This window comes from Balaenoptera musculus, chromosome 15, assembly GCF_009873245.2.
Source record: "Balaenoptera musculus isolate JJ_BM4_2016_0621 chromosome 15, mBalMus1.pri.v3, whole genome shotgun sequence".
NCBI lineage: Eukaryota > Metazoa > Chordata > Mammalia > Artiodactyla > Balaenopteridae > Balaenoptera > Balaenoptera musculus.
In genome coordinates this window covers 418346-442181 of record NC_045799.1, presented here as the reverse complement: position 1 = coordinate 442181, position 23836 = coordinate 418346, and the positions used below count along the sequence as shown (strand labels likewise).

General features: G+C 60.1%; 4 protein-coding genes across 8 annotated transcripts in view; 3 read left to right on the top strand and 1 right to left on the bottom strand.

Annotated features, from left to right (window-relative positions):
- The window catches only part of RTEL1 (regulator of telomere elongation helicase 1), a 28505-nt gene extending 25646 nt beyond the window's left edge, over positions 1-2859 (top strand). Inside the window, 8 exon segments of the mRNA XM_036824239.1 lie at positions 82-219; positions 826-942; positions 1109-1339; positions 1452-1589; positions 1716-1810; positions 1812-1854; positions 1944-2047; positions 2184-2859. Of these exon segments, the coding sequence (XP_036680134.1) occupies positions 82-219; positions 826-942; positions 1109-1339; positions 1452-1589; positions 1716-1810; positions 1812-1854; positions 1944-2047; positions 2184-2264 (947 nt within the window). The 3' untranslated portion in view covers positions 2265-2859.
- A 120-nt stretch (positions 2860-2979) lies between these two features.
- On the top strand, positions 2980-5931 carry TNFRSF6B (TNF receptor superfamily member 6b). Its single transcript, XM_036824242.1, is given in 4 exon segments — positions 2980-3402; positions 3493-3651; positions 3654-3695; positions 4102-5931. Coding segments are annotated over 4 exon segments (888 nt in total). The 5' UTR covers positions 2980-3005; the 3' UTR covers positions 4392-5931.
- Positions 5932-6078: 147 nt separating this feature from the next.
- On the bottom strand, positions 6079-11858 carry ARFRP1 (ADP ribosylation factor related protein 1). 4 transcript variants are annotated; one of them, XM_036824243.1, is made up of 8 exons: positions 11729-11858; positions 11127-11225; positions 10776-10863; positions 10487-10569; positions 7333-7414; positions 7050-7120; positions 6380-6480; positions 6079-6311 (listed from the first exon to the last, which is right to left on the bottom strand). In XM_036824243.1, exons 2-8 carry the CDS (start codon positions 11217-11219, stop codon positions 6224-6226), a joined length of 606 nt encoding a protein of 201 aa, XP_036680138.1. In that variant the 5' UTR covers positions 11220-11225; positions 11729-11858; the 3' UTR covers positions 6079-6223. The 4 variants fall into 4 exon arrangements, 2 of the variants coding, with proteins under 2 accessions (XP_036680138.1, XP_036680139.1); XM_036824244.1 differs by having other exon boundaries at positions 11127-11220; positions 11729-11824; XR_005016339.1 differs by having other exon boundaries at positions 6275-6311; positions 7333-7502.
- Positions 11859-11935: 77 nt separating this feature from the next.
- Positions 11936-23789, top strand: ZGPAT (zinc finger CCCH-type and G-patch domain containing). Of its 2 annotated transcripts, none has more exons than XM_036824241.1 (7): positions 11936-12000; positions 12414-13053; positions 21459-21592; positions 21820-21975; positions 22634-22753; positions 23175-23248; positions 23371-23789. In XM_036824241.1, exons 2-7 carry the CDS (start codon positions 12470-12472, stop codon positions 23767-23769), a joined length of 1467 nt encoding a protein of 488 aa, XP_036680136.1. In that variant the 5' UTR covers positions 11936-12000; positions 12414-12469; the 3' UTR covers positions 23770-23789. The 2 variants fall into 2 exon arrangements, with proteins under 2 accessions (XP_036680136.1, XP_036680135.1); XM_036824240.1 differs by having other exon boundaries at positions 22840-23248; positions 23371-23787.
- The last annotated feature ends 47 nt before the right edge of the window (positions 23790-23836 follow it).

The window sequence follows — 23836 nt, the reverse complement described above, 5'->3', positions numbered from 1 at the left end:
CTGCAGAGGTGTGGGTGGGGACCCCGTGCAGTGGCCGCAGCCCCGGGGACCTGCAGGCCCAGACCCCGCCCCTCCCCACAGGCTTCTATCAGTTCGTGCGGCCCCACCACAAGCAGCAGTTTGAGGAGGTCTGCCGCCAACTGACCGGCCGAGGCTGCAGCTCCCGGCCTGAGCATGGCCCCCGGAGGGAGGGAGCACAGCCGGCCCTGGACCCCAGCGGTGAGCCCGGCCCTGCCTGGGTGGGACCCTCAAACTCAGACCCTGAGTGTGGGGTGGCACCTGACCCTTGGAGTGGGTCCTCATGTGGCCCAGCCTCCCTGTTCCTGAGGCTGACAGATCCATGCGGGGGGCCCCACTTCGGGGAGGTGTGGGCCCCCAGAGCACACATGGCCCGGGCCTCCCAGGAGGACCTGTGCCTGGGGAGTCGTGTACGCACAGGGGTCCTGGAGCCCCGTCCACCCCTGTCTCCACCTGGAGTGGGCCCTGCATGTCCAGGGCCTGGGAGGCGCTGTTCCCATTGGTTACGGAAGAGCCCATCTCTGGACGAGCCTTCCCCAAGGACGGGAATCACAGGGGGCCCCTGGGGTTGGCGAGTCCAGCCTGAGTCACGCTTCTGCTCCCTCCTGGACTGGGGTGTCCTTGTGCCTGGCCCCCATCTAAGGCAAGGGAGGAGGCCTGCCCGCTCCCAGCTGTCGGGGGCCTCCTGCGGTTGGCCGATGAGGGTTTGAGGCCCGGTCTCCCCTTGGACAGACCCGTCCCCTCCCTGGTCATGCTCTGGACCCTCAGGGACCAGCTGGGTGCCTCCTTGTCTCCGTGTTTCTTCAGGAAGGAGGGAGCCTGACCGCAAGCTGACTGTGTCCCAGGGTGCAGCCAGGCAGCTGGACCCCCGCGAGCACCTGAACCAGGGCCGGCCCCACCTGGCCTCCGGGCTGCTCCCTGCAGGTGCCTGGTCCCGGAAGAGGCTTTGGACCAGAGCCAGGAGCAGAGGGAAGAGCCTGGCGGGGAGGAGCCTCCTGGGGGCCGCTGTGGTTCTGCGCCCCCAGAGCAGGGGAGGCCAGCGTGGTTTCCTGGGAAGCTGGTGGACTGAGGTGTGTTACCTTCCCACCAGGAGACCCCAGCCGCCGGCCTCCTGAGGGGTCTGGAGCCCCTGGAGCAAAGAAGCACCCGCCCGCTGTGAGTGCCTACTTGGCCGATGCCCACAGGGCCCTGGGGGCCACAGGCTACAGCCAGCTCCTGGCGGCGCTGACCACTTACAAGCAGGACGACGACTTCGAGAAGGTGGTGGCCGTGGTGGCCTCACTCACCACCGCAAAGCCTGAGGACTTGTCCCTGCTGCAGAGCAAGTGGCCCGCGTGGGGGGCGGGCAGTGCGGTGGGCGGCGGGCAGTGGGTGGGCGGCAGGGCCACGCCTGAGCGATGCCACGCCTGAGCCATGCTCCGCGCTCCCAGCAGGGTTCGGCATGTTCGTGCGCCCGCACCACAAGCAGCGCTTCCGGCAGACGTGCGCGGGCCTGGGCACCCAGGCTCCAGGACCCTGGGAGGGGAGCCCTGCTGCGCCTTCCGACCTCGTCTGCGGGGCTCGCGGGCCAGGTAGGGCCGCCTGCCTAGTGCTCCTGCCGCCCTGTCGCCCCAGCCCCCCTCAGCCCTGGCAGGGTGGGCAGGTGGGCAGCAGGGAAGTGCCAGGCACCCCTCGTACTCACTCCCTCCTGTCTCCAGGCCCTTCGCAGCCAGAGAAACCCCCCGGGAAGACCCAGAGCAAGATCTCCTCCTTCCTTACGCAGAGGCCGGCTCGGGGGGCGGGGGCTCCCGGCCGGCCCCCCCCCTGCCCCCTGCGGGCAGGCACAGTCTGAGTGGGGTAGGTCTCGTGGGAGGGGCTGCAGGGACCATTGGGAGTGGGGGCCCGGCCTGAGCAGGCCCGTGGCGCTCACGTCAGCCCCCTTGCAGTGGGCTTGGTGTGTCCTGGCTGCAGGGCGGAGGACGTGGTCCCCTTCCAGTGCCCCTCCTGCGACTTCCACTGCTGCCGGGCCTGTTGGCGACAGCACCTCCAGGTCGGCAGCCAGACCCTGTGGACCCGGCCGTGTCCCCTATGGACGTGGCCTGCTGGGCGTTGCCCCACATGGTGGGCTGAGGGGCTGGGGTGAGCAGTGGGGTCTGGCAGGTGTGTCCAGCGCCCTCTCTCCACAGGTCTCTAGGACGTGCCCAGCCTGCCATGCTGCCACCAGAAAGCAGAGCCTCACGCAGGTCTTCTGGCCGGAGCCCCAGTGAACGTTGAGACCCTCTGGGCGCTGCAGGGTCTGCGGAGGCTGAGGCTGCTCCTGCCTGGGGCGCAGCCTGGACACTTGCCTGTCGGCTGGGGGTGGGCCAGGCCTGATAACCAGAAACCCCTTGGCCAAGAGCGCACCTGACGGGGAGGCCAGTCCAGTGTCCGCGGGGAACCTCTGAGACGGCAGCAGGATCTCGGCCCCCTGTGAGAGGCCCCGAGGCCACCTTGGGGTCTGGGGTGGGTCCACTGGAAGGTGCTTCCCCAGAACTTCCCTGGCTGCCAGCTTGTGGGTGGAGCCCCAGCAGGAAGGAGGGGAGCCCTGCACCTTCTGTCCCGGGGACCTTCCAGGGACCTGCTTGTTGCTCAAGGGCCAGGGTTCTAATAAAGCTGCTGGCACTGCTGGGAAGCAGCCTGTGTGGCCCGGCCTTGGTGGTGGGGTGGGGGAGCCTGGAAGGAAGGAGGCGCCTGGGCAGCCGCCCTCGCACCTGGTTTGTTCAGAGGGGGAGCCGCTGCCCCCTCCACCCGCTGGTTGCCGGGCCTGGTAACGGGGTCAGGAGCTGCCCGTGGTGCTGGGGGCCCGCACGGGACCGTCCTGGCACTGGACTCTGCGGAGGGAGGGGTCAAAGCCTGGGCCCCCAGGTGGCCGACCGCTCCCCTCAGGCGGGGCGGGGCTCCGCGGGGGCGTGGCCAAGCCAGCCCTTATAGGACGCGGCCCGGGAGGCCGCTGCCACTCCAGCGAGACCATGAGGCCCCCGCTGTGGCCGCTGCTGGCACTGCTGCTGGCGCTCGCAGCGCGGGGGACGGCGGCGGGCGCGCCCACCTACCCGTGGCGGGACGCGGAGACGGGGGAGTGGCTGGCGTGCGACAAGTGCCCCCCGGGCACCTTCGTGCAGCGACCTTGCGGCCGGGACAGCCCCACGACGTGCGGCGCGTGCCCGCCGCGCCACTACACGCAGTTCTGGCACTACCTGGAGCGCTGCCGCTACTGCAACGTTATCTGCGGGGAGCGCGAGGAGGAGGCGCGGCCGTGTGGGGCCACCCACAACCGCGCCTGCCGCTGTCTCCCCGGCTTCTTCGCGCACGCGGGCTTCTGCCTGGAACACGCGCTCTGCCCGCCCGGCGCAGGCGTGGTTGCCCCCGGTGGGTGCAGGGCTGGGCCGCGGCGCCGGGCCCTCCGCCGAACGGAGCCAACCCGGCTCTCCTGACACCGGCCTCCCCGTTCGTCCTCAGGCACCCACAGCCAGAACACGCAGTGCCAACCGTGCTCCCCGGGCACCTTCTCCGCCAGCAGCTCGAGCTCGGAGCGGTGCCAACCCCACCGCAACTGCACGGCCCTGGGCCTAGCCGTTAACGTGCCGGGATCCCCGTCCCACGATGCCCTGTGCACCAACGCACGGGCTTCCCGCTCGGCTCGCTGGAGCCGGGGGCACTGGGTGAGCGGGGCGGGGGGCGCGGAGGCCTAGGTGGGCTCCTGGGAAGGGCTTCCGGAAGCGTGGTGGGGGCAGCCTAGGGGATGCACTTGGCTGAAGGCGTCAGCGCTGACGGATGATGCCGTTTCCCGCCGACGTTGGGAAACAGGCTCCGAGGGTTTAAACAGCTTGCGGGAGGGCACGGCAGCGAACGTGGCGGGTCCCCTTCACGTCGCATCCCACCCCCGGCATCGGCCCACGAGACCCGCCTCCTTGCCGGCCGAGTTTCCCGCGGTCGCCCCGGACCCTCCAGCACGGCTCCCGCCGTTAGCGCGCGGGGATCCCTCGGTCCTGTCTCCGCGAGGCGCGGAGGGACGCGCACGGCGCGCTGGCAGTTAACCGAGTACCCCCTCGCCCCTCCCTCCCGCAGGGACCGAGGAGTGCCAGCGCGCCGTGGTCGACTTCGTGGCTTTCCAGGACATCTTTCCCAGGAGGCTCCAGCGGCTGCAGCAGGCGCTCGCGGGCCCCGGGACGCGGAGTCCGCCGCCGCCGCAAAGGGAGGACCGCGCGGCGCTGCGGCGGAGGCTGTGGCGGCAGCTCACGGAGCTCCGCGAGGCGCGGCCCGGGACGCTGGGGGCGCGGCTGCTGCGGGCGCTGCGCGCGGCCAGGCTGTCCGGGCTGGAGCGCAGCGTCCGCGAGCGCTTCCTCCGCAGGCGCTGAGCACCCTCCCCGTTATTTATTCGCTCCCGGCCCGAGCCCCCCGCGTGGGCGGCCTCCAAGTCGCACCTAAAGAGGCTTTGGATCCGGCCCCTGTGGCGTTAAATTTATTTTTCATAAAGCCGATTGGCAAACGAGTGTGGTGTCTGGCCGGCGCGCGGTGGGCACACCTGGCAGGGGACACCTGGGCGGGCTGCCCGGGCGCGGCCTGCTGCCTCCCCCCACCACCACCACTGGAACAGACCCTCGATGGGGGGAGGGTTGTGGGAGACGGGGACAGCAGGTGGCAGCCGTCCCCAGGCCTCACTGCGTGATCCTCCCCGCCCCAGTTGTGCTCTCAGTGGTTAGGACGGTGTGGAGGGAGGGTCGCCCACTCCCCGGGCTCTCACTGTGGAACAGAAGCCAGCCCGGAGTGGTCAACCCGCCAGCCCATGCGCCCTGGGGCACCAGAAGCGTCCCCCTCAAGTTACCCCTTCTTTGGGCTCCACCCTCAAAGCAGCAGGGGATTTCCCAGCAAGGGACCAGCCAAGACCTCCCGGTAGGACAGCGTGTCTCACTCGCTTTCTGGGAAACGTCGCTTTTCCCTTCTGGGGCAGGCTTGGATGAGGGCTTGACTCATCAATCCAGGGCGACTCCCAGCCCTGGCTTGGCAGCCCCCTGCCTGACCCCCAGGGAGGGCCCCAGGGGAGGCAGGGTCACAGCCCCCCACTCCCCCATGACTCACATCAGCTGCAGCTGGTCCCCATCCCCAGCCCTGACTCATCCCTTTCCCAGCATCTCCTCCTGGGCCCCATCAGGGAGAGCAGCTGGGGTTGTGACCCTCAGACACGAAGCCACCAGGCCTCTGGAGGAACGGTGGACAGGAGCCACTCCAATTGTCTTTATTTCTTTCACCCACGGCTAGGCTCGTGGGGGGTTGGCAGCTCCTGCAGGGGCCGTGTGGGAGGGTCCTGAGGACCAGCCTTGCCTGGAGGGCCTCTGCTCCTGGACACAGGCCTGGAAAGGGATTTCTAGATGGCTCGCCCCAGCCCTAAGGGGGACCCCGCCCTTGACCGCCAGCTGGAAGCGCAGGCCCAGCACACCACCAGCCCAACCCCCGAGGTGGTAACTGCGGTCATCCTAGGTGGGTGGCAGGCAGGCTTGCGGGGGGCAGGGGGGGGCTGCCCACCCCCAGCACAACCGCCTAGCTTCACCGTCCTTGCTGGGGATCAAAACAAGGTGGCTGAGCCAGTGGCGGGGGCACACAGCCTCCCAGGCAGGTCTCCCCTGCCCCGTCCCGAGGCTGCATCGGGACAAGGACGGAGGCGAACCCAGGTCTCCCTCGAGGTGACACCAGCCCCCCAGCCCGCCTCCAGGATCAGGGAGGACAGAGGCTGAGGACAGCCATGGCCCCCCAGCCCCCTCCGTGGGCACGATGCATGGAGCAACCCTGGGCACTGTGAAGGGCCCCACACCTCTGGAAAAACCCAGTTCCAAGCAGCTGCCACACAAGGCCCCACGAAGGTCCAGGCCAGCAGGCCTGCTGGACAGCAGCTCCAAAGCGAGTGGTGGCCTGCCAAGGCCTCACCCCGGGGCCCCCAAACTGGGCCTCGAGGTCGGGGTCCAGGCCCGATGTGGGGGTCTGGTGGGGTCCCTGCCGCCCCAGCTCCCCTCGGCAGAAGAAGCCTCCGGATGCCTACGCTTTTCTGGATACAGAAAAAAGTTTGTCTTAGAAGAAAAACAAAGCAAGTAGAACCACCACAAGGCAAAGCCAACCCAGCCCCCAGGGGGATCAGCGGCGCGGAGCCAGCAGGAGCTCTCCGGGACGAGCGGTGGGCGCCCTGGGCCAGCTGTGCCTACGTGATGTCCCGCTGCCGCGGCGGCCGGTGCACATTCCGCACGACGCATTTCACCATCCACTCGATGCCCTCGCGCACCCCCTTGCTGTGGAGACAGCGGGTGTGAGGCGGGGCCAGCCGTGGCCCCCGGCGCCCAGGGCGAGCCCCACTCACCCCGTGAGGGCCGAGCAGGCCTGGGTCAGGCAGTCACGCCTGCCGATCTTGGAGGCGCAGTCGCTGAACACAGTCTTGATGTCCGGGATGGAGAGGCAAGTCTGGGGGAGGCGAGGCCGTGAGGATCAGTCTCAAGGCCCGGCCCCACCCCAGGGCAGTTCCTAGAGCTGCGGGGGGCACCCTGGGGCTACTCTGTCCAGGAGGGGTCCTGCCTGGCGAGCAGCCTCAGAGGAGCAGGTGTCAGGGAAGGTCTACAGGGAAGCAGGCGGTGGTCCGAGACGCACCCTGGCAGCCACGACCGAGATGCTCCAGGATCGCGCCACCGGCCTGCTCAGGGCCCCCTCCACGCGGACGGCCGCTGCACCTCCACTGGCCAGTGGTCCCAGGGGGTGAGGCCGGCACAGCTGCCGTGCTCAAGGGCAGCAGACAGATCGGGGTCAGGGCTGACTCCCACCCTGGTCCCTCTGCATTTTCTTTCCAGAGCTTTCACCTGGGTCTGCCCAGCAGGAGGCTCCCGGTCCCTGGCAGCAGGGCAGCCAGAGGCCTGGGGTGGGGGAGGGGCTCTGCCCCCGGGGCAGCCGTGCTCTGGTGTCTGAGGAAGGCAGCGGCCCTCCCCTGGGAGAGGCACCCTGTCCCCTGGGAGTGGGGCCCGCCGGGCCCAGGGGCTCACCTCAATGTCCTGCTTGTTGGCCAGCACCAGGATGGGGACACCGTCCAGCGCCTCGCTTGTGACCATCTTCTCTGGGGCGAGCGGAGAGGCGGCAGTGAGCGCCCTTTGTCCGCCTCTGCCCAGAGGTCCCCAAGCCCTCGCGGACCCCCTACAAGTGTGGACGCACTCGGCCGGGGCCCTCCTGACATGGTGCCGCCCTCCCCCACAAGCCCAGCTCTGGGAGCGGGCTGTGCAGACGGGACCACCCGCTCCCCGCCTCCCGGGCCTGGCCAGCCGCACACACCGAATGCTCGCTTGGACTCGGACAGCCGCTCCTCGTCCGTGGAGTCGATGACATAGATGACGCCGTGGCACTCCGCGTAGTACTGGGCGGGAGCAGAACGGGGTGCTGAGCTGCGGGCACCCGGCCACCTCGAGGCAGCCCCCAGCTGGAAGACCCTTCTGGGGTGCTTCCTGGGGGCGGGGAGGTAGGGCAGAGTGGAGAGGCGCCCCAGACCCCCTGGGCTGGGGTTGCCACCTCCCTCGCCCACTTGCCGGGTGCTGTGCTCCGAACACCACTTCAGCCTCCGCTCCTAGGACCCAACCACACCTGCTGGCCTGACGGCGGCCAGAGGGAAAGGGATGGGGCTCGGGGTCTCAGCAGACCTGGGGGTGGGGGCAGCGGCGGCTTGCCATCGGGGAGCTACGGAAAGTCCACCGAGGGGCGAGTCCAGAACATTCAAAGCAGCTCTGTCCCCTGCGCGGGACAGAACCAACAACTGAGCCAGCGCCAGCGAGCTCGGAGCTCTGCAGGCTGGACCGGGGCCGGGAGGGCGGCCGGCCCTGGGTTCCCTGCCAGCAGCGGCCACACAGGAGCCACCCCGACACTTAAAACCACCAGAGCCCAGGGTACGGGGAGAGCTATGGGGGGTGAACGGCAGCACCCCTGGGAAAGGACAGACACACGAAACGGGCCTGGCAAGTCAGCCTCCTGTCCCGATCAGAAAAGAGCACGGAAATGCCCACGTTGGCAGAGCGGGTGACCCCCCCCCACGCCCACTCCAGCTCCTGCCCAGCGTGAGCCCAGGAATCCGGAACACCCACATGTCCCACAGGGCATGACGCCAACTTGTCCCCGCCACCACCCCCCCCTCCCAGTACAAGTCAAGCCTTTGTACCTACACTCGCTACAGAAAAGGAAGCCCGACATGGGTGGCCTCCGGGTCTGCAGACCGTGTGTCCCACACCCGGGGCCTCTCTGGCCAGCCTGCTGGGTGACGCAGGGCCAGGAGCTGCGGCCCGACCGTGGAGGCCTCCGAGGCAGGAGGGGACAGCGTGGGGATTGCAGCGAGCCAGTGAGGGAATCACCGCTCTGCCCCTGGGGCCCCTGTGGTGGCAGGGGACTTCAATCCATGTGCAACCGGGCACCGGCAGACGGGGCGCCGGCAGACGGGGCCAGGTCCACCGCCACGCCCTCGGGCATCGGGTGACGGCCAGGCAGCAACGGCAGGGATAGGAGCGGCACCCCTGGGGCTGAGCGTGAGCCAAACCCGGAGCGCAAGGGGCTGCCCTGAGCCCGCGGCACCCGCCGTGCCCAGGCCCTGATGGTAGTGTCACCTGTGGCCTCGCACTGGAGGGCTCTCGGCTGTGGCCTGGAGGGACAGAGGCCAGAGGTCACCCCTGTGGCAGGGCGCCAGGTGGTCTGCTTGGCCCGCAGACCTGGCCTGAGGCTGGCACGCGCACAGACCCGTGAGCAGCAGTGTGCGGCACGAGCGGAGGTGTGGGGTAGACGGAGAGCAGTGGACACGCGAGTGAAGATCCGCCAGACCGTGCCGGATGGCATGGGGGTGGGGGGCCTGCCACGACATAGCGTCTCAGAACCAGAGGGGGAGCAGGAGCCCCACTTTCCACCCCTCCTGGTGACTCAGAGTTGGGGTTAGGGGTGTGGTCACCTCCATGCTACCTGCTCACAGGGGCCAGCAGGGCGCCCACCTTGGCAGGGGCACCTGACGCCACAGGCAGGCGGCAGGGCACCCACTCCACCCGACTCGCGGAGCACGCGAGCAGCCCGGGGTCCCTCCGAGACGGCAGGCTCAGCGATCGGGGCTCAGCCCCTCGTGATGCGGCAACAAGACCACGCCACCAACAGACGTGGAAGCTGGTGGGGGGATGGGGGGGCACGACCAACCCGGCTTTCCCTCAGGAGGGGCCGGTCCCCAACCAGAGGCGTGTGTGTGCAGGTGCACCTGTCACCGGCCGTGGCCTGGCTGCCGTGACAAGCAGTGCACCCGGTGCAGATCCCCTTGCTGGCTCCTGCAAGACCCACTCTGACCCATGAAGAGCCACCTGACCACGTCACAGCCGCCCAGGGCAGCCCACCGGGGTGACCTGCCACAGGGATGGAGTCCCAGCCAGCTTCACGCGACGTGGGGCAGCATCTGAGATGACCCTGCCCCTGCCCAGGCCCACGTCCCCCCCCATACACTTGCACCCCAACCTCTGCCGCAGCATCTGCCCCCGAAACCCTGGCCTATGACAGAATGTCAGGACCCGTTTCACACTCCCTGTGTGAGTCTAGAGTTTGCACAGACAGCCCCTAGCTTGGCTCTGCCTTGGTCCGACTTAAATGGCCACAGGGGGTCTGTCAGTGACCTTCTGGCTGCAGGATGGAACCTGTCCTCTTGGCTGGAGGTCAGGATGGGGGGGACACTTTGGGAGGAAAAAGGAAAAAGTGACCAGGTACCTGCTGCTGGGGTCAAACCAGAAATCAAGACCAGGGCACTGACCCACCAGCAAGTGCTGGGATGGGCACATCTGCCCCCAGAATCAGGGTGAGCCTGTCTGTGCCCCCAGCACTAGGCTGTACCAAACCCGTCACGCCAATCCATTGGGAGGGGGCTGAGGGAAGAGGCTTGTCCTGCCCTGTTCTCTACTGGACCCCAGTGCCTGGCACAGGCTGAGCTGAAGACCGACTCCAGTCTTGAGGTCTCAGAAACGCTTCAAACCTACCTCGAAAGAGGAGACACTTGCTGTGGACCGTGGAGGACACCCTCCCCTGATGGGGAAGGGGCCACCACGGAGGACAGGTCCTAAGCTAGGACTGAGGGAGGACGCAGTAGGTGAGACTCAGGCCCCGGTGCTGCAGCTGAGCACCAAATAGGCGTTGCGTCTCCCCCACGTCTGCTCCTCGACCATTCTTCGTCTCGTCCTGTTCTGATTAGCAACAAAATCTCTAAGCCAAAAGGAACCAAGTTTGTCCCTGCTCCTGGGGAGAGTGACTTGGGAACTGGGATGGAGGCGAGCCTCAGGAACCAGGTGGGTGACGGAAAACAGCAACAGGAAGGAGAGAAGGGGAGTGCCAGGCCTTCTGAGGAAAGGGAGGAAGAGACCACGGTGCCAGCTAGAGAGATGGCACGACAGGCAGGCCAGGGAGTCTATGTGGCATCCGCCCATCTTACCTTGTCCCACAAAGACTGCAGCTCCTCCTGCCCCCCTAAGTCCCAGAACATGAGGCGGGCCTTTCCAAAGTCCACAGTGCCGACTGGGGAGAAAAGGAGACAGATGAGGCTGTGGCCTTGGTCCCTGACACACGGGCTCCCAGCTCTCCCGGGAGGAGCAGGCGGTGCCGGCGCTCCGTGATGCTGGGGCCAATGGGAGCCGGAGCAGCGGCCTCACCCTCGGCCTTCGTACACCGCAGCATCCTCAGGGCTCTGCCCCCAAACCCACAGCCCTAAAGGACGCCCTTACTGTTTAGGCCCACAGTGGTAGTGATTTTGGACAGAGTCATCCCCTTGTAGTTCTTGTTGAACCGCGTCTTTGACTGCTCCAAGAAGGTCTAAAGACAGAGAGAGAGGCGTGAGATGAGAGCTGGGAGAGTTCTCATGGCTGCTTCACAAATACTCCTACTTGGGCCTATTCCTTTAAATCGAAGCAAAACAAAACAAAGTTTTGCTTTCAAGGTAGCTAGCGATAACTGTCCCATGGCCTTAAGCGAAGTTCAGATCCTATCTGGGTACAGAACATGCAGCTAAAAGCATAAAACCAACAAGACCATAGGGCAGCGGGGGAGTAAGGGTGTTGACACGGAACCGCACGTACCGTCTTCCCGGCGTTGTCCAGACCCAGGATCAGGATGCAGTACTCGTCCTTCTGGAACATGTACTTGTACAGACCTGACAGCAGCGTGTACATCCTGCCCTGGGAACCCGAGATCGGTCACGGGCGAACCGGCCCGCACCGCGCCTCCCCAGCACCCCCCGCCAGCACCCCCCAACGGGCAGAGGGTCTGTCTGCCCGCTTGACCGCTCAGAGCTGGAGCCCTGAGCGGGGCTCCTCCTGACCCGCCTCCCCTCAGCCCGGCACTGCCGCCGCCGCCTTCGCCTCCGCAACTGCTCCCGCATCGGCCCGGAGCTCCCGGCGCCCTCGCTCCCACTCCCGGCCCGGCCAGGGCGCTCCGCTCGCAGGCAGAGGGCGGCCCGTCCCGCCCCGCTTCACCCCGAGCGCGGCCCCCGCTCCCCAGCCCGGGCTTCCCTCGGGCTTCGCTCCGCTCGGGTCTCCCCGCGCGCCGCCCGCCTCGCACCCGGCTCGCCGCGGGCGCCTCTCAGAGGCGGGGCGCGTGTGTGCGGGTGGAGGGCGGCGCGGACAGACTGCGGACCGGCCGCCGGGCCCGGGCCCAGCTCCGCTCGCCCGCCTCGACTTACCTGCGCCCGCCCGGCCGGGCCGGGGAGCCGGGGAGCCGGGGAGCCGTCGGAACCGCAGCGCACCTGGCCCTCCGACCCCACGCTGACCCCGCGCTGACCCCGCGTGGCGCCCGACGGGACGACGGCTGGCCACCCGGGGAGGGGCGGAGCCGTCCCGGCGGCCCCCGCGCCAGGCACTTCCGGCGGCGGCGGCGGCGGCGGCGGCGGCGGCGCTCGGGCGGAAGTGCCTGTCGGCTGCGGGGGCGGAAGCGGGCGCCGGGCGGCTTTGGCCGGTGAGGCCGGCAGGCTGTCTGTGGCGGCGGCCGGGAGACGGCGCGGAGGAGGGCCGGGCCGGGGGCGAGGGAGTCTGGGCGACGAGGCCTGGGCCCTTGGTGGCGGGCCGAACGGGGGCGGGCGGCGCGGGGCCCGGGGAGTGGGCCCGGCCGGGGGCATTGGGCTGGGACGCAGAGACCCCGGAGGAACTTGACGGCAGCTCCCGGGAATGGAGCGGAGGCCGTGAGGCCAGCGGCCAAGGGCTGGCTCTGGCTCTTTTTCTCGGAGCTGGAAACTTCTCTCGGCCCAAACGGGAGGCAGGGCGGTTCACGGTTCCGCAGGCTGTCCGCCGAGGGCGGCGGTTGGCCAGCGCTCAGTGCCGGCCTCGCGGGGACGGCCGGTCCCGGGTTCATCCGGCTTCTCTTCCCCGCAGCTCTGGCTCCCACGCCTCCCCTCTGAGGACCCAGGGACCCGGCCCTTCCCAACAGGATGGACGAGGAGAGCCTGCAGACCGCCCTCCGGACCTACGACGCGCAGCTGCAGCAGGTGGAGCTGGCTCTGGGTGCTGGCCTGGATCCCTCGGAGCTGGCAGACCTGCGCCAGCTGCAGGGGGACCTGAAGGAGCTGATCGAGCTCACTGAGGCCAGCCTGGTGTCCGTCAGGAAGAGCAAGCTGCTGGCGGCGCTGGATGGAGAGCGCCCAGCCCAGGAGGATGCTGAGTACTTGGCTTTCCAGAACGCCATTGCGGAGGCAGTGGAGGTGCCAGTAGCCCCCGAGGCGGAACTGGAGACTGTTCCTATGAGAGAGACCGGGCCAGGACCCACGGAGCCTGGGCGGGAGGAGGACGAGAGGGAGGACGAGGACGGGGCAGAGCTGAGTGGGAGGAAGGTGAACGCCCCCTACTACAGTGCCTGGGGCACCCTGGAGTATCACAACGCCATGATCGTGGGCACCGAGGAGGCGGATGACGGCTCCCCGGGCGTGCGCGTACTCTATCTCTACCCCACTCACAAGTCCCTGAAGCCTTGCCCGTTCTTCCTGGAGGGGAAGTGCCGTTTCCAGGAGAGCTGCAGGTAAGGCCTGGGTTCCTGGGGCCCCTGGGGGCGTGGGGGGGGGTGGATTGCAGACAGGATCAGGGGCTAGGTGGGCCGTCTGGGCTTTGAAGTTTTGTCCTTCTTTGCCCAGCAGAGTGCTGACAAGAAGAGAACTTGGGGGGCAGGGGATTCTTCTAGCAGTGTCCTTGTTTAGGTGTTTACTTGGATTTTCCTCGGGTAGATGAAGAAGTATGGAAGGGCTGATGTTGAAAAGAATGGACTCCCCACCCCCACCCCCGCTCCCATCACCAGTTTTATTCTTTAGAGTGAAACTTCTAAAATTTACTTTTATTATAGAAGCTTTGTTATAGAAGTTGTCAAACACACATGAAGTTAGAGGGAGTAGCGTACAGGCTGCCCGCGCTCCAGCTGCAGGCGTCATTGTGCATCAAGGTCATGCCAGTCTTGTTGCAACTCTTCCTGCCTCTGGATTACCTTAAAGCAAGTTGTAGAAATTACTGGGCTTTTCACTTCTAAGTACTTCAGTATATCACCCTAACCTAAGTGATAAGGGTGTTATTTTAAAAACTATCTCCATGTCGTCGTCACACCTACGGAATTTAACAGCAATACTTTGTTTCTATTCAAATTTCCACAGTTGTAATGATGTTGCTTTTTGCTTAAACACATGACTTTAACTTTGTTTCTTTTTACTTTTTCTCTGCAAAGAATACTTACCGAGATTTCCAGTAGATGATTTTCTTTTTTAGCCAATAGTCCAGGGTAACTTCCTTCAGTTCTTCCGTTGTCTTATTTCTTTATAGATTCTTGCTGGGCCCAAAGTCTTACTTGCTACATTTCCCCCTTTTTTCCGTCTTTCTCTGTAAGTTTTGTGAAAGGCGTAGCGTGCATACAGGAAAGTGCACAGCAGATCAGTCATCAGCCTCCTCCAGCTTCCACAGGGTGGGCGCACCCTTATCCCCAGCACACAGTCAAGGAGCAGAGGCGGGAGCCCTCCATCCTTTCTGCCACTGGTCCCTCTGGAGGGTTCCTCCCCGTCCCTGTGCCATGTCCTGTGTGGGGATGAGAACTAACGTGTCCCTGTGCTGCGTCCTCTGGGCAGGCACTGTTCCAAGGGTTTCATGCGTGTTAACTCCCCTGGCAGCAGGCCCGCCAGGTAGGCCGTGTGGCTGCTGTGGCCGCTGGGCCTCCCAGGCAGCCGGCTCCCCTCTGCCGTGCTCTCCGCTGCCGCCTGCCGTCAGCTTTAGGCCCGGCCCGAGCAGCCCACGAACATGCCCCTCACCACCTCCCGGGTCTCATAGTTACTTTCTTGCATTTGCTTTGGATTTTAAAAATTTACTTATTGAAAATTTTATTTTAAAGATAAAGTAGACAGTGTTGCAGCACTCTGTGACCCACCACTCTGTCGCAGTCCCCTCCCCTTCTTGGGAGGCTCGTTGTCACATCTGTGGTGTGTTTCTCTCTAGTGTACATGAGACCTTTATAGACGTGTATCTGTGAATAGGACATATTTGTGCCTTATTTTCTAATTAAATGGTTAGCATGCAGGATGCTTCGTTTTGCAGCTCTTCTCACAGAGCGTGTTTGTGAGAAAAGTCCACGTTGATATTTATAGAACTATTTTGTGCATTTTAACTGCTGTGTTATTTTCCTCATGAATATGCCACATTTTATTCTGTCTCCTTCTGGTGTTTCCCAGTTTTGTTTTGTTTTTTTAATTAATTAATTAATTTATTTTTGGCTGCATTGGGTCTTCGTTGCTGTGCACGGGCTTTCTCTAGTTGCAGCGAGCGGGGGCTACTTTTCGTTGAGGTGCGCGGGCTTCTTATTGTGGTGGCTTCTCTTGTTGCGGAGCACGGGCTATAGAGCACAGGCTCAGTAGTTGTGGCACACGGGCTCAGCAGTTGTAGCTCATGGGCTGTAGAGCACAGGCTCAGTAGTTGTGGCGAACAGGCTTAGTTGCTCCGTGGCGTGTGGGATCTAACCGGACCAGGGCTCAAACCTGTGTCCCCTGCATTGGCAGGCGGATTCTTAATCACTGCGCCACCAGGGAAGTCCAGTTTCCCAGTTGTTATTTATTACAAACAACGTGCTGTGACCATCCTAGTGCACATCTTTTGTCCCTGGTGAGAATGTCCCCGATGTGTAGCAGTGTGGAGAACACGCGCGTTTTCTGTCCTTGTGCGCCGTGCGGTTCCCAGTGCCTGGTCTGCTCCGTAGTCACCCTCGGTCACGTTCTCTTACTTGCAACTTCGTGCCCACTGAGAGCTGGGGAGGTGATCTTGATTGAACTTGTATTTCCTTGATTATTAGCAAGATTGAGCATTTTTTCGTACATTTGTTCTAACTTCATCGTTCTATGTTTCAATATCCTTATCCGTAAAACAGAGATGAAGCTGTCTCTCACAGTTGTTGGGAGAACGGGATGCGCAGATAGAAGTAAAAGAATATTGAACAGTAGCTAACATGTAGTAAGGACACAGTGGACTTCAAATTTTTGTCTTGTTATTGTAAAATAAAATCAGACAGAGGAAGTAAAGAAATAGCATGAGGAATCATTGTAACACCCTAGTACTCGCTGCTCAGATCAAAACTACAAATTTGCCAGTTACCCCAGGAGCCCCTCTGTTTGCCTCAGCCCAAACATAGCCTTCCCCCTCCTCCAAAAGAAAGCACTCTCCCGACTTTTATGATAATCACTTCCTTGTGTTCTTTGTTGCTTGTTACTCAGGTGCGGCAGGGGTGTAAACGTTGTAGTTTAATCTTGCTCACTTTTTAAGACTGCTGTGTCTGCACCCCCACCCCCACCCCCGCCTTTCCTGGCCTCACAGTTTCACTGTTGACGGACCAGACCCTTTGATCGTCATCGACCTCCCTGGTGCAGCCCAGCATGTTCCTGTGTTCACCGCAGGCTGGCATATGGATCCAGGGACCTGGTCACACTCAGGACCCCCAGTTGGGCATGTCTCTAGGTGTTGTGCTTTCGTCAGGAGGCCCCTGATGTATAGCTGCCAACGGTGCTCAACGCCGAGATCCACTGATACAGTGTGGATTGCAAAAAAGAGCTCTTTAATTCTGTCAGTTCATTTACTAGCCGAATGTCATAGAGAGATGCCTTTCCTTGTCTACAATTTGGCTACCTAGTGGTACAGATCATATGGAAAAGGCAGGATAATGCCGGACTTTCCTGTTTTGTTTTCTTGGTTTCCAAGATAGCAAATTGGTTCTCTTTCATCCTGAGGTGATAAATTGGCTTTTAAAAAAATTTTAATATCCTTATGGACTGATGGATTTAAATATATTTGATGAATTTCAGTCCACGGAGATTCTGATCTTTATTGAAACTCAAATTGTCTCACCCTTGCCAAGTGGGAGCTCCTTCAGGTTGGCTCCCACATCCTTTTGACACAGCCCCAGGAGTCAGGGTTTCCCACAGTCATCTGCACTCTTCCTACCCCAGACCTGAAGGCAGCCAAGTCTCCAAGAAGCCCTGGTTTCTTTTAATGGGAGATGGTATTTCACAACCCACAGTGGGGGCACTGGGACGCACTTTGCTGCTAGTTGGTTCATTGCTGTAGGCTTTTTCAGCAGACGGAGCTAGGAAATATAGGTGGACACACACTAATGTACATGTTAGTGTATATATACACATACCACATACTTATGTTTTTAAGGACAAATACCTTGTGAATTTATACTGATACTTCCAATTCAAATTAAGGACTGCAGTGTTTCTACTTAACCTTTTCTGGATCACATCTGTATTTCTTTCTTTATGCCAGGACTCTGGTTCTCAAGGACATAGGGAATGATGGGCTCCAAAGGACCCATAACTAATTTGTTTTATCCCATTTTACACACACAGGACACTCAGAATAACAACATTCATTCTTCAATTATGATGATTGAAAACTGTTAAAAGCATTTTTACATGTACTACTACCCACATTCTCTCTCTGTCTTTGTGATTGCACTAGATCTGCATTGTTGGATCTTGTGGTCATTACAGCCAGTGTTTCCCTTTTACTCCCAACCTTAGTTCTAGAAGGACCTTTGCATTTCATGCTTACCATCATTCCATCTGTTGGGGTCTTTTTAGCATTTCGGTTGTCTGAGACTCGTTTTCTGGTAGATTCTTCAGGAAGGGCTCACAGGAATAATGTTTCCGGAGATCTGGCATGTTGATTATGTTCTGTTTGTGTCTTTTATACTTGAAGAGCAGGTTTGTTGAATACAGTAAGGCCCCTACATACGAACGAGTTCTGTTCTGAGAGTGCGTTCATAAGTGCAATTTGTTCATAAGTCCAACAAAATTAGCCTAGGTACCCAACTAACACAATCGGCTATATAGTACTGTACTGTAATAGGCTCTTAATACTTTTCACACAAGTACATAAAAAAAAATACATAAAAAACAACACAAAAAATAAAACATTTTTAATCTTACAGTACCTTGAAAAGCACAGTAGTACAGTACAACAACTGGCATGCAGTGGCACGTTTGCATCTTTGAAAGTCCGCAACTTGAAGGTTCGTATGTAGGGGACTTACTGTATAAGATTCTTGTCTCGTATTACTTTCCTTGAATATTTCATACAACTTACTCCATTTTGACATAAAATATTGTTGAAAAGTTTAATTTTTTCCCTTGTAAATCACATGCTCTAATGGTGTAAGGGTCCAGCTTCATTCTTTTGCATGTAGGTATCCAGTTTCCCAATACCATTTGTTGAAAGAACTGTCCTTTCCCCATTGAATTGTCATGACACCCATGATGAGATCTGACTGATGTGTGTGAGGGGTTATTTCTGGGTTCTCTCATCCAGTCCATTGGTCCAGACCAATGGACTGGATGTGTTTATGCCAGTACATACTGTTTGGATGACTGTAGCTTTGTAGTAAGTTTTGAAGTCAGGAAGTACATAGTCCTCAAACATTTTTTTTTCTTCTCAAGATTCTTTTGGCTATTCAAGATCCATTGCATTTCCATATGAATTTTAAAATCAGCTTGTCCAATTCTGTGTAAAAGAAGATTGGAATTTTGATAGGAATTGCATTGCGTCTGTAGATCAATGTGGGGAGTATTGCCATCCTAATAAAATGAAGTCTTCTAATTTATGAACATGGGATCTCTTTCCAATTATGTAGGTCTTCTTTAATTTCTTTTGACAATGTTCTGTAGTTCACAAGCCTTGGCTAAATTTATTTCTAAGTATTTTATTCATTTTGATCCTACTGTAAATGAAATTTCATTTTTAGATTGTGCGTTTTTAGTGTATTAAAATACAACTGATCTTTGTATGTTGATTTTATATCCTGTAACACTGTCAAATTCATTTTTTAGCTCTAATAGGATTTTTTTGTGGATTATTTAGGGTTTTCTATATATACAATTATGTCATTGACAAATAGAGGTACTTTTGCTTCTTTGTTTTTATTTTTTTTTTGGCTGCATTGGGTCTTCATTGCTGTGCTCGGGCTTTCTCTAGTTGTGGCGAACAGCGGGCTTCTCACTGCGGTGGTTTCTCCTGTTGCGGAGCACGGGCTGTAGGCGTGCAGGCTTCAGTAGTTGTGGCACGCTGGCTCAGTAACTGTGGCTCACGGGCTCTAGAGCACAAGCCCAGTAGTTGTGGCACACGGGCTTAGCTGCTCCGCGGCATGTGGGATCTTCCCAGACCAGGGCTCGAACCCGTGTCCGCTGCATTGGCAGGCAGATTCCTAACCACTGTGCCACCAAGGAAGCCCACTTTTGCTTCTTCCCTTCCAATTTGGATGGCTTTTATTTATTTTTCTTGCTTAATTGCTCTGCCTAAAACTTCCAATACGACACTGAATAAAAGTAGCAAGAGCAGCCATGCTTGTCTTGTTCCTGATCTTAGGGGGAAAGCACCCAGTCTCTCACCACTGAGTGAGATGTGAGCTGTGGGTTTTCCATAGTTGCTGTTTATCAGGTTGAGTGTTGTTTTGGTTTTTTAAAAATATATTTATTTATTTATTTTTGGCTGCATTGGGTCTTCGTTGCTGTGTACGGGCTTTCTGTAGTTGCGGCCAGAGGGCACTACTCTTTGTTGTGTGCGGGCTTCTCATTGCAATGACTTCTCTTATTGTGGAGTGCGGGCTCTAGGGGCGCGGGCTTCAGTAGTTGTGGCACGTGGACTCAGTAGTTGTGGCTCGCAGGCTCTAGAGCGCAGGCTCAGTAGTTGTGGCGCCCAGGCTTAGCTGCTCCGTGGCATGTGGGAGCTTCCCAGACCAGGGCTCAAACCCGTGCCCCCTGCATTGGCAGGCGGGTTCTTAACCACTGCGCCACCAGGGAAGTCCCTGAGTGTTTTTTAACAAGTAAGGGTGTTGGATTTTTTCAAGTATCTTTTCTATATCTGTTGACGAACTGGTTTTCTATTAATGTGCTCTGTTTCATTGAATGGTTTTCACCTGTTGAACCACCCTTGCATTCCTGGGATAAACCAAACTGAGTTGTGGTGTATACTCATTCTAAATGCTTGTTTTCTGGTTCAAGTTTTTACTTATTCTGGAGTGTATTTTCGTGAATATTGTGAAGCAGATGATCGAGTGGGGTGATGTTGGGGTTTTTTGTATGGGAAACTAATTTTAAATTTTTTCCTTACGAAATCCGTAGTGTGTGTTTTCCTGCCTCGTTGGTAACACCTCCTCTGTCTTGCGTGAATTTTGTTGTATGAGAGGCTCTTCCTGGGTGCACTTCATTCCATTGATCAGGCTGCCTGTGCTCTTGGTTGACATTCGTTTCATGGACACGCCGTTAACTACGCCCCATGGCTGGGAACTTAGGTTATTTCCGAGTCTTTCATGTTTGGGTCACATCCTTCTGGCTCAGTCTTTACAGACTTTCATGATTGTTTTAGGGTCATTCCCTAGAAGCGCTTGCTGGGTTAAGGGGGACACCAAATTTTACGGCTTCTACAAGTACCAAAGATTCTTGCAGGGAGGTTTAGTTGGCGTCTGTGGTGTCTGGGTGTGTTGAGGGGGTGTTTGGCCAAATTCACCGAGTCTGGGCCTCTTTCCTTGGTTGAAGAGGGCTCTTCAAGCACTGTGCCCACTGCAGGACACGTGGGCCAGTTTTGCAGCTGCTGGTGCCACTGGCCGTTGGTGGTACCCTGGGTGCTTGAGGAGAGTCAGGGGTGAGAAGGAACTGGCCAGAACCCCGCCAGGGAGGCATCCGAGGCCACCTTTGTCTGCTTGTGGAAGGTGACTGAAATGCCTCGTTTCCTCTCCTTTCTCCCCATGGGCTCCACCTAGGAGGACAGCCACGGCAGGGCTGGCTGTGTGTCCGGAGCGAGTGCCCGTCTTCGCTTACTCTCATGGGGTTAGAACCGCTTCCTCCTTGAAATGGGGGCACAGCAGGAGATGTGTGCGTGGTTGCTTCATGTCTTTATTTGGCAAAGTTAAAGGTTGCAGCCCTCTGTTCCCACTTCCTCCCCCACCCCCTCTCTCCCGGTTTTCATTTTGGTTTCACTGTTTCACTGACATCTAGAAGTCAAGGCAGCACTATTACAACCAGTAATTGGCTGGGGAGGACTCAGTCCTGTGAGAGCACGCAGACACACTTGCCTTGATGACCTGTTGTATCTGGTGGAGAGGCGCCAGGGAGCTCTCATCACAAGGATGTCTACCAGCCGTGTGTGTGCCTGTGTGTACATGACTCTAGCCCAGAAGGCTGGGGAGAAACTCGAAGCATCTTGTCCTCAGGGTACCCAGGTCCATCCTGAGAGTGAGAGCACAAGCACAAGTGTGTGTGTGTCCATACATGTGCATGCACATATGTACACATCTATGCACATGTGCATACACGTGTGCATGTGTATTGCATACGTGTGTAGGTGTGTGCTTATGTATACCATGTAAGTGTGCATGTGTGTGCATATATGTGTGTGTGCGTATGTATGCATGCATGTTTGTATGTGCACGTGTGCATGAGTGTGTGTGCGTGTGCATACTTGTGTGCATGTGTATATGTGTGTGCACATGTACGCATGTGTGCGTATGCGTTTGTGCACACATGTATGCATGCATATATGTATGTGTGTGGGTGTATTGTGCATGTGTGTATACATATGCATGTATGGGCATGGATGTGTATATGTGCACACGTGTGCATGGGTTGTGTGCATACATGTGTACGCATGTGTTCAGTGTATATTGTGTGTGTGCGTGGGTGTTTGTGTTGCGTGTTTGTACACGTGTTCAGTGTATATGCGCGTGGGTGTGTGTTGTGTGTGTGTGCATGGGTGTGTGTGGCATATGTACACGTGTGTTCAGCAGATATGGATGTAGATGTGTGTGTCTGTCTCCCTGTCCAGGCGGTGTCCAGGCAGGTAGACTGGATTCTCCCGGCTCATGGGGCCCTGGTGTCCGTATCTGAGTCTGCATCCCTGTGGCCCTCTCTGCAGGTTCTCCCATGGGCAGGTGGTCTCTGTGGATGAGCTGCGCCCCTTCCAGGACCCGGACCTGAGCTCCCTGCAGGCCGGCTCTGCGTGTCTGGCCAAGCGGCAGGACGGCCTCTGGTACCCAGCGCGGATCACTGGTGAGGCTGCCCGGGGCCTCCCTGACGGGGTCCTTTCTGGGAAGCCCTCCCCATGTGTTCCAAATTAGTCCTGCCTGACCACTCCTCTGTTCGGGCATTGGGATCCCACCCCACGCCCAAGAGGAGCAAGGCCCCGCCTTGACCTTGGCCCCACCCTGCTCCCAGCTTCCAGAGTGGCTCCTTCCATGTGTTGAGGCCACTGCCCTGCTGCCTCTGTGCCCCTCCAGATGTGGACAGCGGCTACTACACGGTCAAGTTTGACTCTCTGCTGTTGAAAGAGGCCGTGGTGGAGGGGGACAGCATCCTGCCCCCGCTGCGCACGGAGCCCGCAGGGTCCTCAGACTCAGACGGCAGTGACGTGGACGAGCCCAGCTATGCTCGAGGTACAGCTGCTGCCACCCCGAGGGGCTCCGGGCTGGCGGGGTCCCATTCTGTGGTCAGTGCGAGGACGCACTCGGGGCGGGGGGCAGGCGCGAGGCCCCCACAGCGGGCAGGGGAGAGGAGAGGGTGCGTGATGGGTCTGGGGCAGGTCCAGAGACCTACAGATGCAGAAACCCAGAATGATGACAGTCCCACGCGAGCCACAGGAGTGGATGGGACGCACAGGAATGGACGGTTTCCTGCAGGGCATGGGGGCCTGGCGGGTGGACAGAGGAACTGACTAGCAGTGTCTGGCCCTCCCCCAGGGGGCTGTCCACCTGGGATCTGTTAGCCAAGTTGTCCATGCTGATGGAGGGGAGGACTGAGCCGGCAGGTAGAGGCAAGTACTGCTCTCTGTTAGGGGAACGGCGGCACCCACCTCCAGGGAATAGGAAAGGGGCCACCACGTGACCAGGTCGTGACCCTGAAGTGTGGAGAGGGCTGGGCTCTGCCACAGGCTCTGCCTGTCGTTCGCACCACACAGCCCTGGGCAACTGGCAGGGAGCCAGGGGTGCCGGGGATTGGCCCTGGCCCAGAGCTGAGCTCTTGGGCTAACCTTGGCCGGAGCCCAGGATGCCCCGCGTGCAGCGGGGTGAAGCTGTTGCCCTCTGATGCTTGCAGTGGTGGAACCTGGTGCTGCTGACCCCGGGACCTGCAGCTCCGCCTTCGCCGGCTGGGAGGTGCACACGCGGGGCATCGGCTCCAGACTCCTCGCCAAGATGGGCTACGAGTTTGGCAAGGGTGAGTGTGTGCTGCACGGGGGGGCGAAGGGCTCCCTCAGCACGGCCCCAGAGTCCAGTGGCAGTGCCAGCTCGGTGTACCCCCAGGTCTGGGCCGGCATGCGGAGGGCCGGGTGGAGCCCATCCACGCCGTGGTGCTGCCGCGAGGCAAGTCGCTGGACCAGTGCGCAGAGATCCTGCAGAAGAGGACCGGGGGCGGCCAGGCTGGCGTCAGCAGGCCCCCAAAGTGCCGGGGCAGAGGGGGCGGGCCTAGGGGCCGCCCACCGTCTCGCAGTGTGTTTGACTTCCTGAACGAGAAGCTGAAAGGCGGGGCTCCTGGGGCCCTGGAGGCGGGGGTGGCGCCCCCGGGGAGGAGGAGTGGCGAGGAGGTGTACCACGCCAGCAGGAGTGCCAAGCGCGCCCTGAGCCTGCAGCTCTTCCAGACGGAGGAGAAGATCGAGCAGACCCAGCGAGCCATCCGGGGCATCCAGGAGGCCCTTGCCCGCAATGCTGGCCGGTACGTGTGGGCCCTGCCCATGGTGCCTGGGTGAGAGCTCGCCCTGACCCGAGGGCGGCGGGCTAGGTCTGAGGAGGGGCTGGAGGATGATGGGCAGTGCTGAATGGCGGGCCCCTCCCCAGGCACAGCGTGACAGCGGCCCAGCTGCAGGAGAAGCTGGCGGGAGCCCAGCGGCAGCTGGGGCAGCTCCGGGCCCAGGAGGCGGGCCTGCAGAGGGAACAGAGGAAGGCGGACACCCACAAGAAGATGACCGAGTTCTAGGGCCCCACACGTGGCATGGACAGAGCTCAGGGACCCCGGTTCCCGCTGCCCTCAGGAAGACCAGCTGTCGCTCGACAGCTAGGATGCCACCAGAAGAGGGGCCAGCCCTCACAGTTGGCCTTCTTGCCGGCCTCAGGCGTGTGGTCACTGCTGAGAGGAGACAGGCTGCAGGGGTCCCTGTCAGGTCCCTTCTTGACACTTCCTTGACCATTGAGCCCACCTACCAGTGTCCTGGGCTGTCTCCTGAACAAGGACATTAAAGTGACTTTGTTGCAGTGTCCTTTAGTGGAGGCTCGGCTGGCTGTGGGGCCTTTGAGGAGGAGGGGT

Excerpts from the sequence above, each read along its gene's own strand:
- ZGPAT (XM_036824240.1), top strand. The coding sequence starts at position 12,470 with ATGGACGAGGAGAGCCTGCAGACCGCCCTCCGGACCTACGACGCGCAG. Across the intron at positions 13,054-21,458 it reads CGTTTCCAGGAGAGCTGCAG|GTTCTCCCATGGGCAGGTGG; the intron begins GTAAGGCCTGGG and ends CCCTCTCTGCAG. Across the intron at positions 21,593-21,819 it reads GTACCCAGCGCGGATCACTG|ATGTGGACAGCGGCTACTAC; the intron begins GTGAGGCTGCCC and ends GTGCCCCTCCAG.
- ARFRP1 (XM_036824243.1), bottom strand. The coding sequence starts at position 11,219 with ATGTACACGCTGCTGTCAGGTCTGTACAAGTACATGTTCCAGAAGGAC. Across the intron at positions 7,415-10,486 it reads TGCAGTCTTTGTGGGACAAG|TACTACGCGGAGTGCCACGG; the intron begins GTAAGATGGGCG and ends GCTCCCGCCCAG. Across the intron at positions 6,312-6,379 it reads GCCTGCTCGGCCCTCACGGG|CAAGGGGGTGCGCGAGGGCA; the intron begins GTGAGTGGGGCT and ends CTGTCTCCACAG.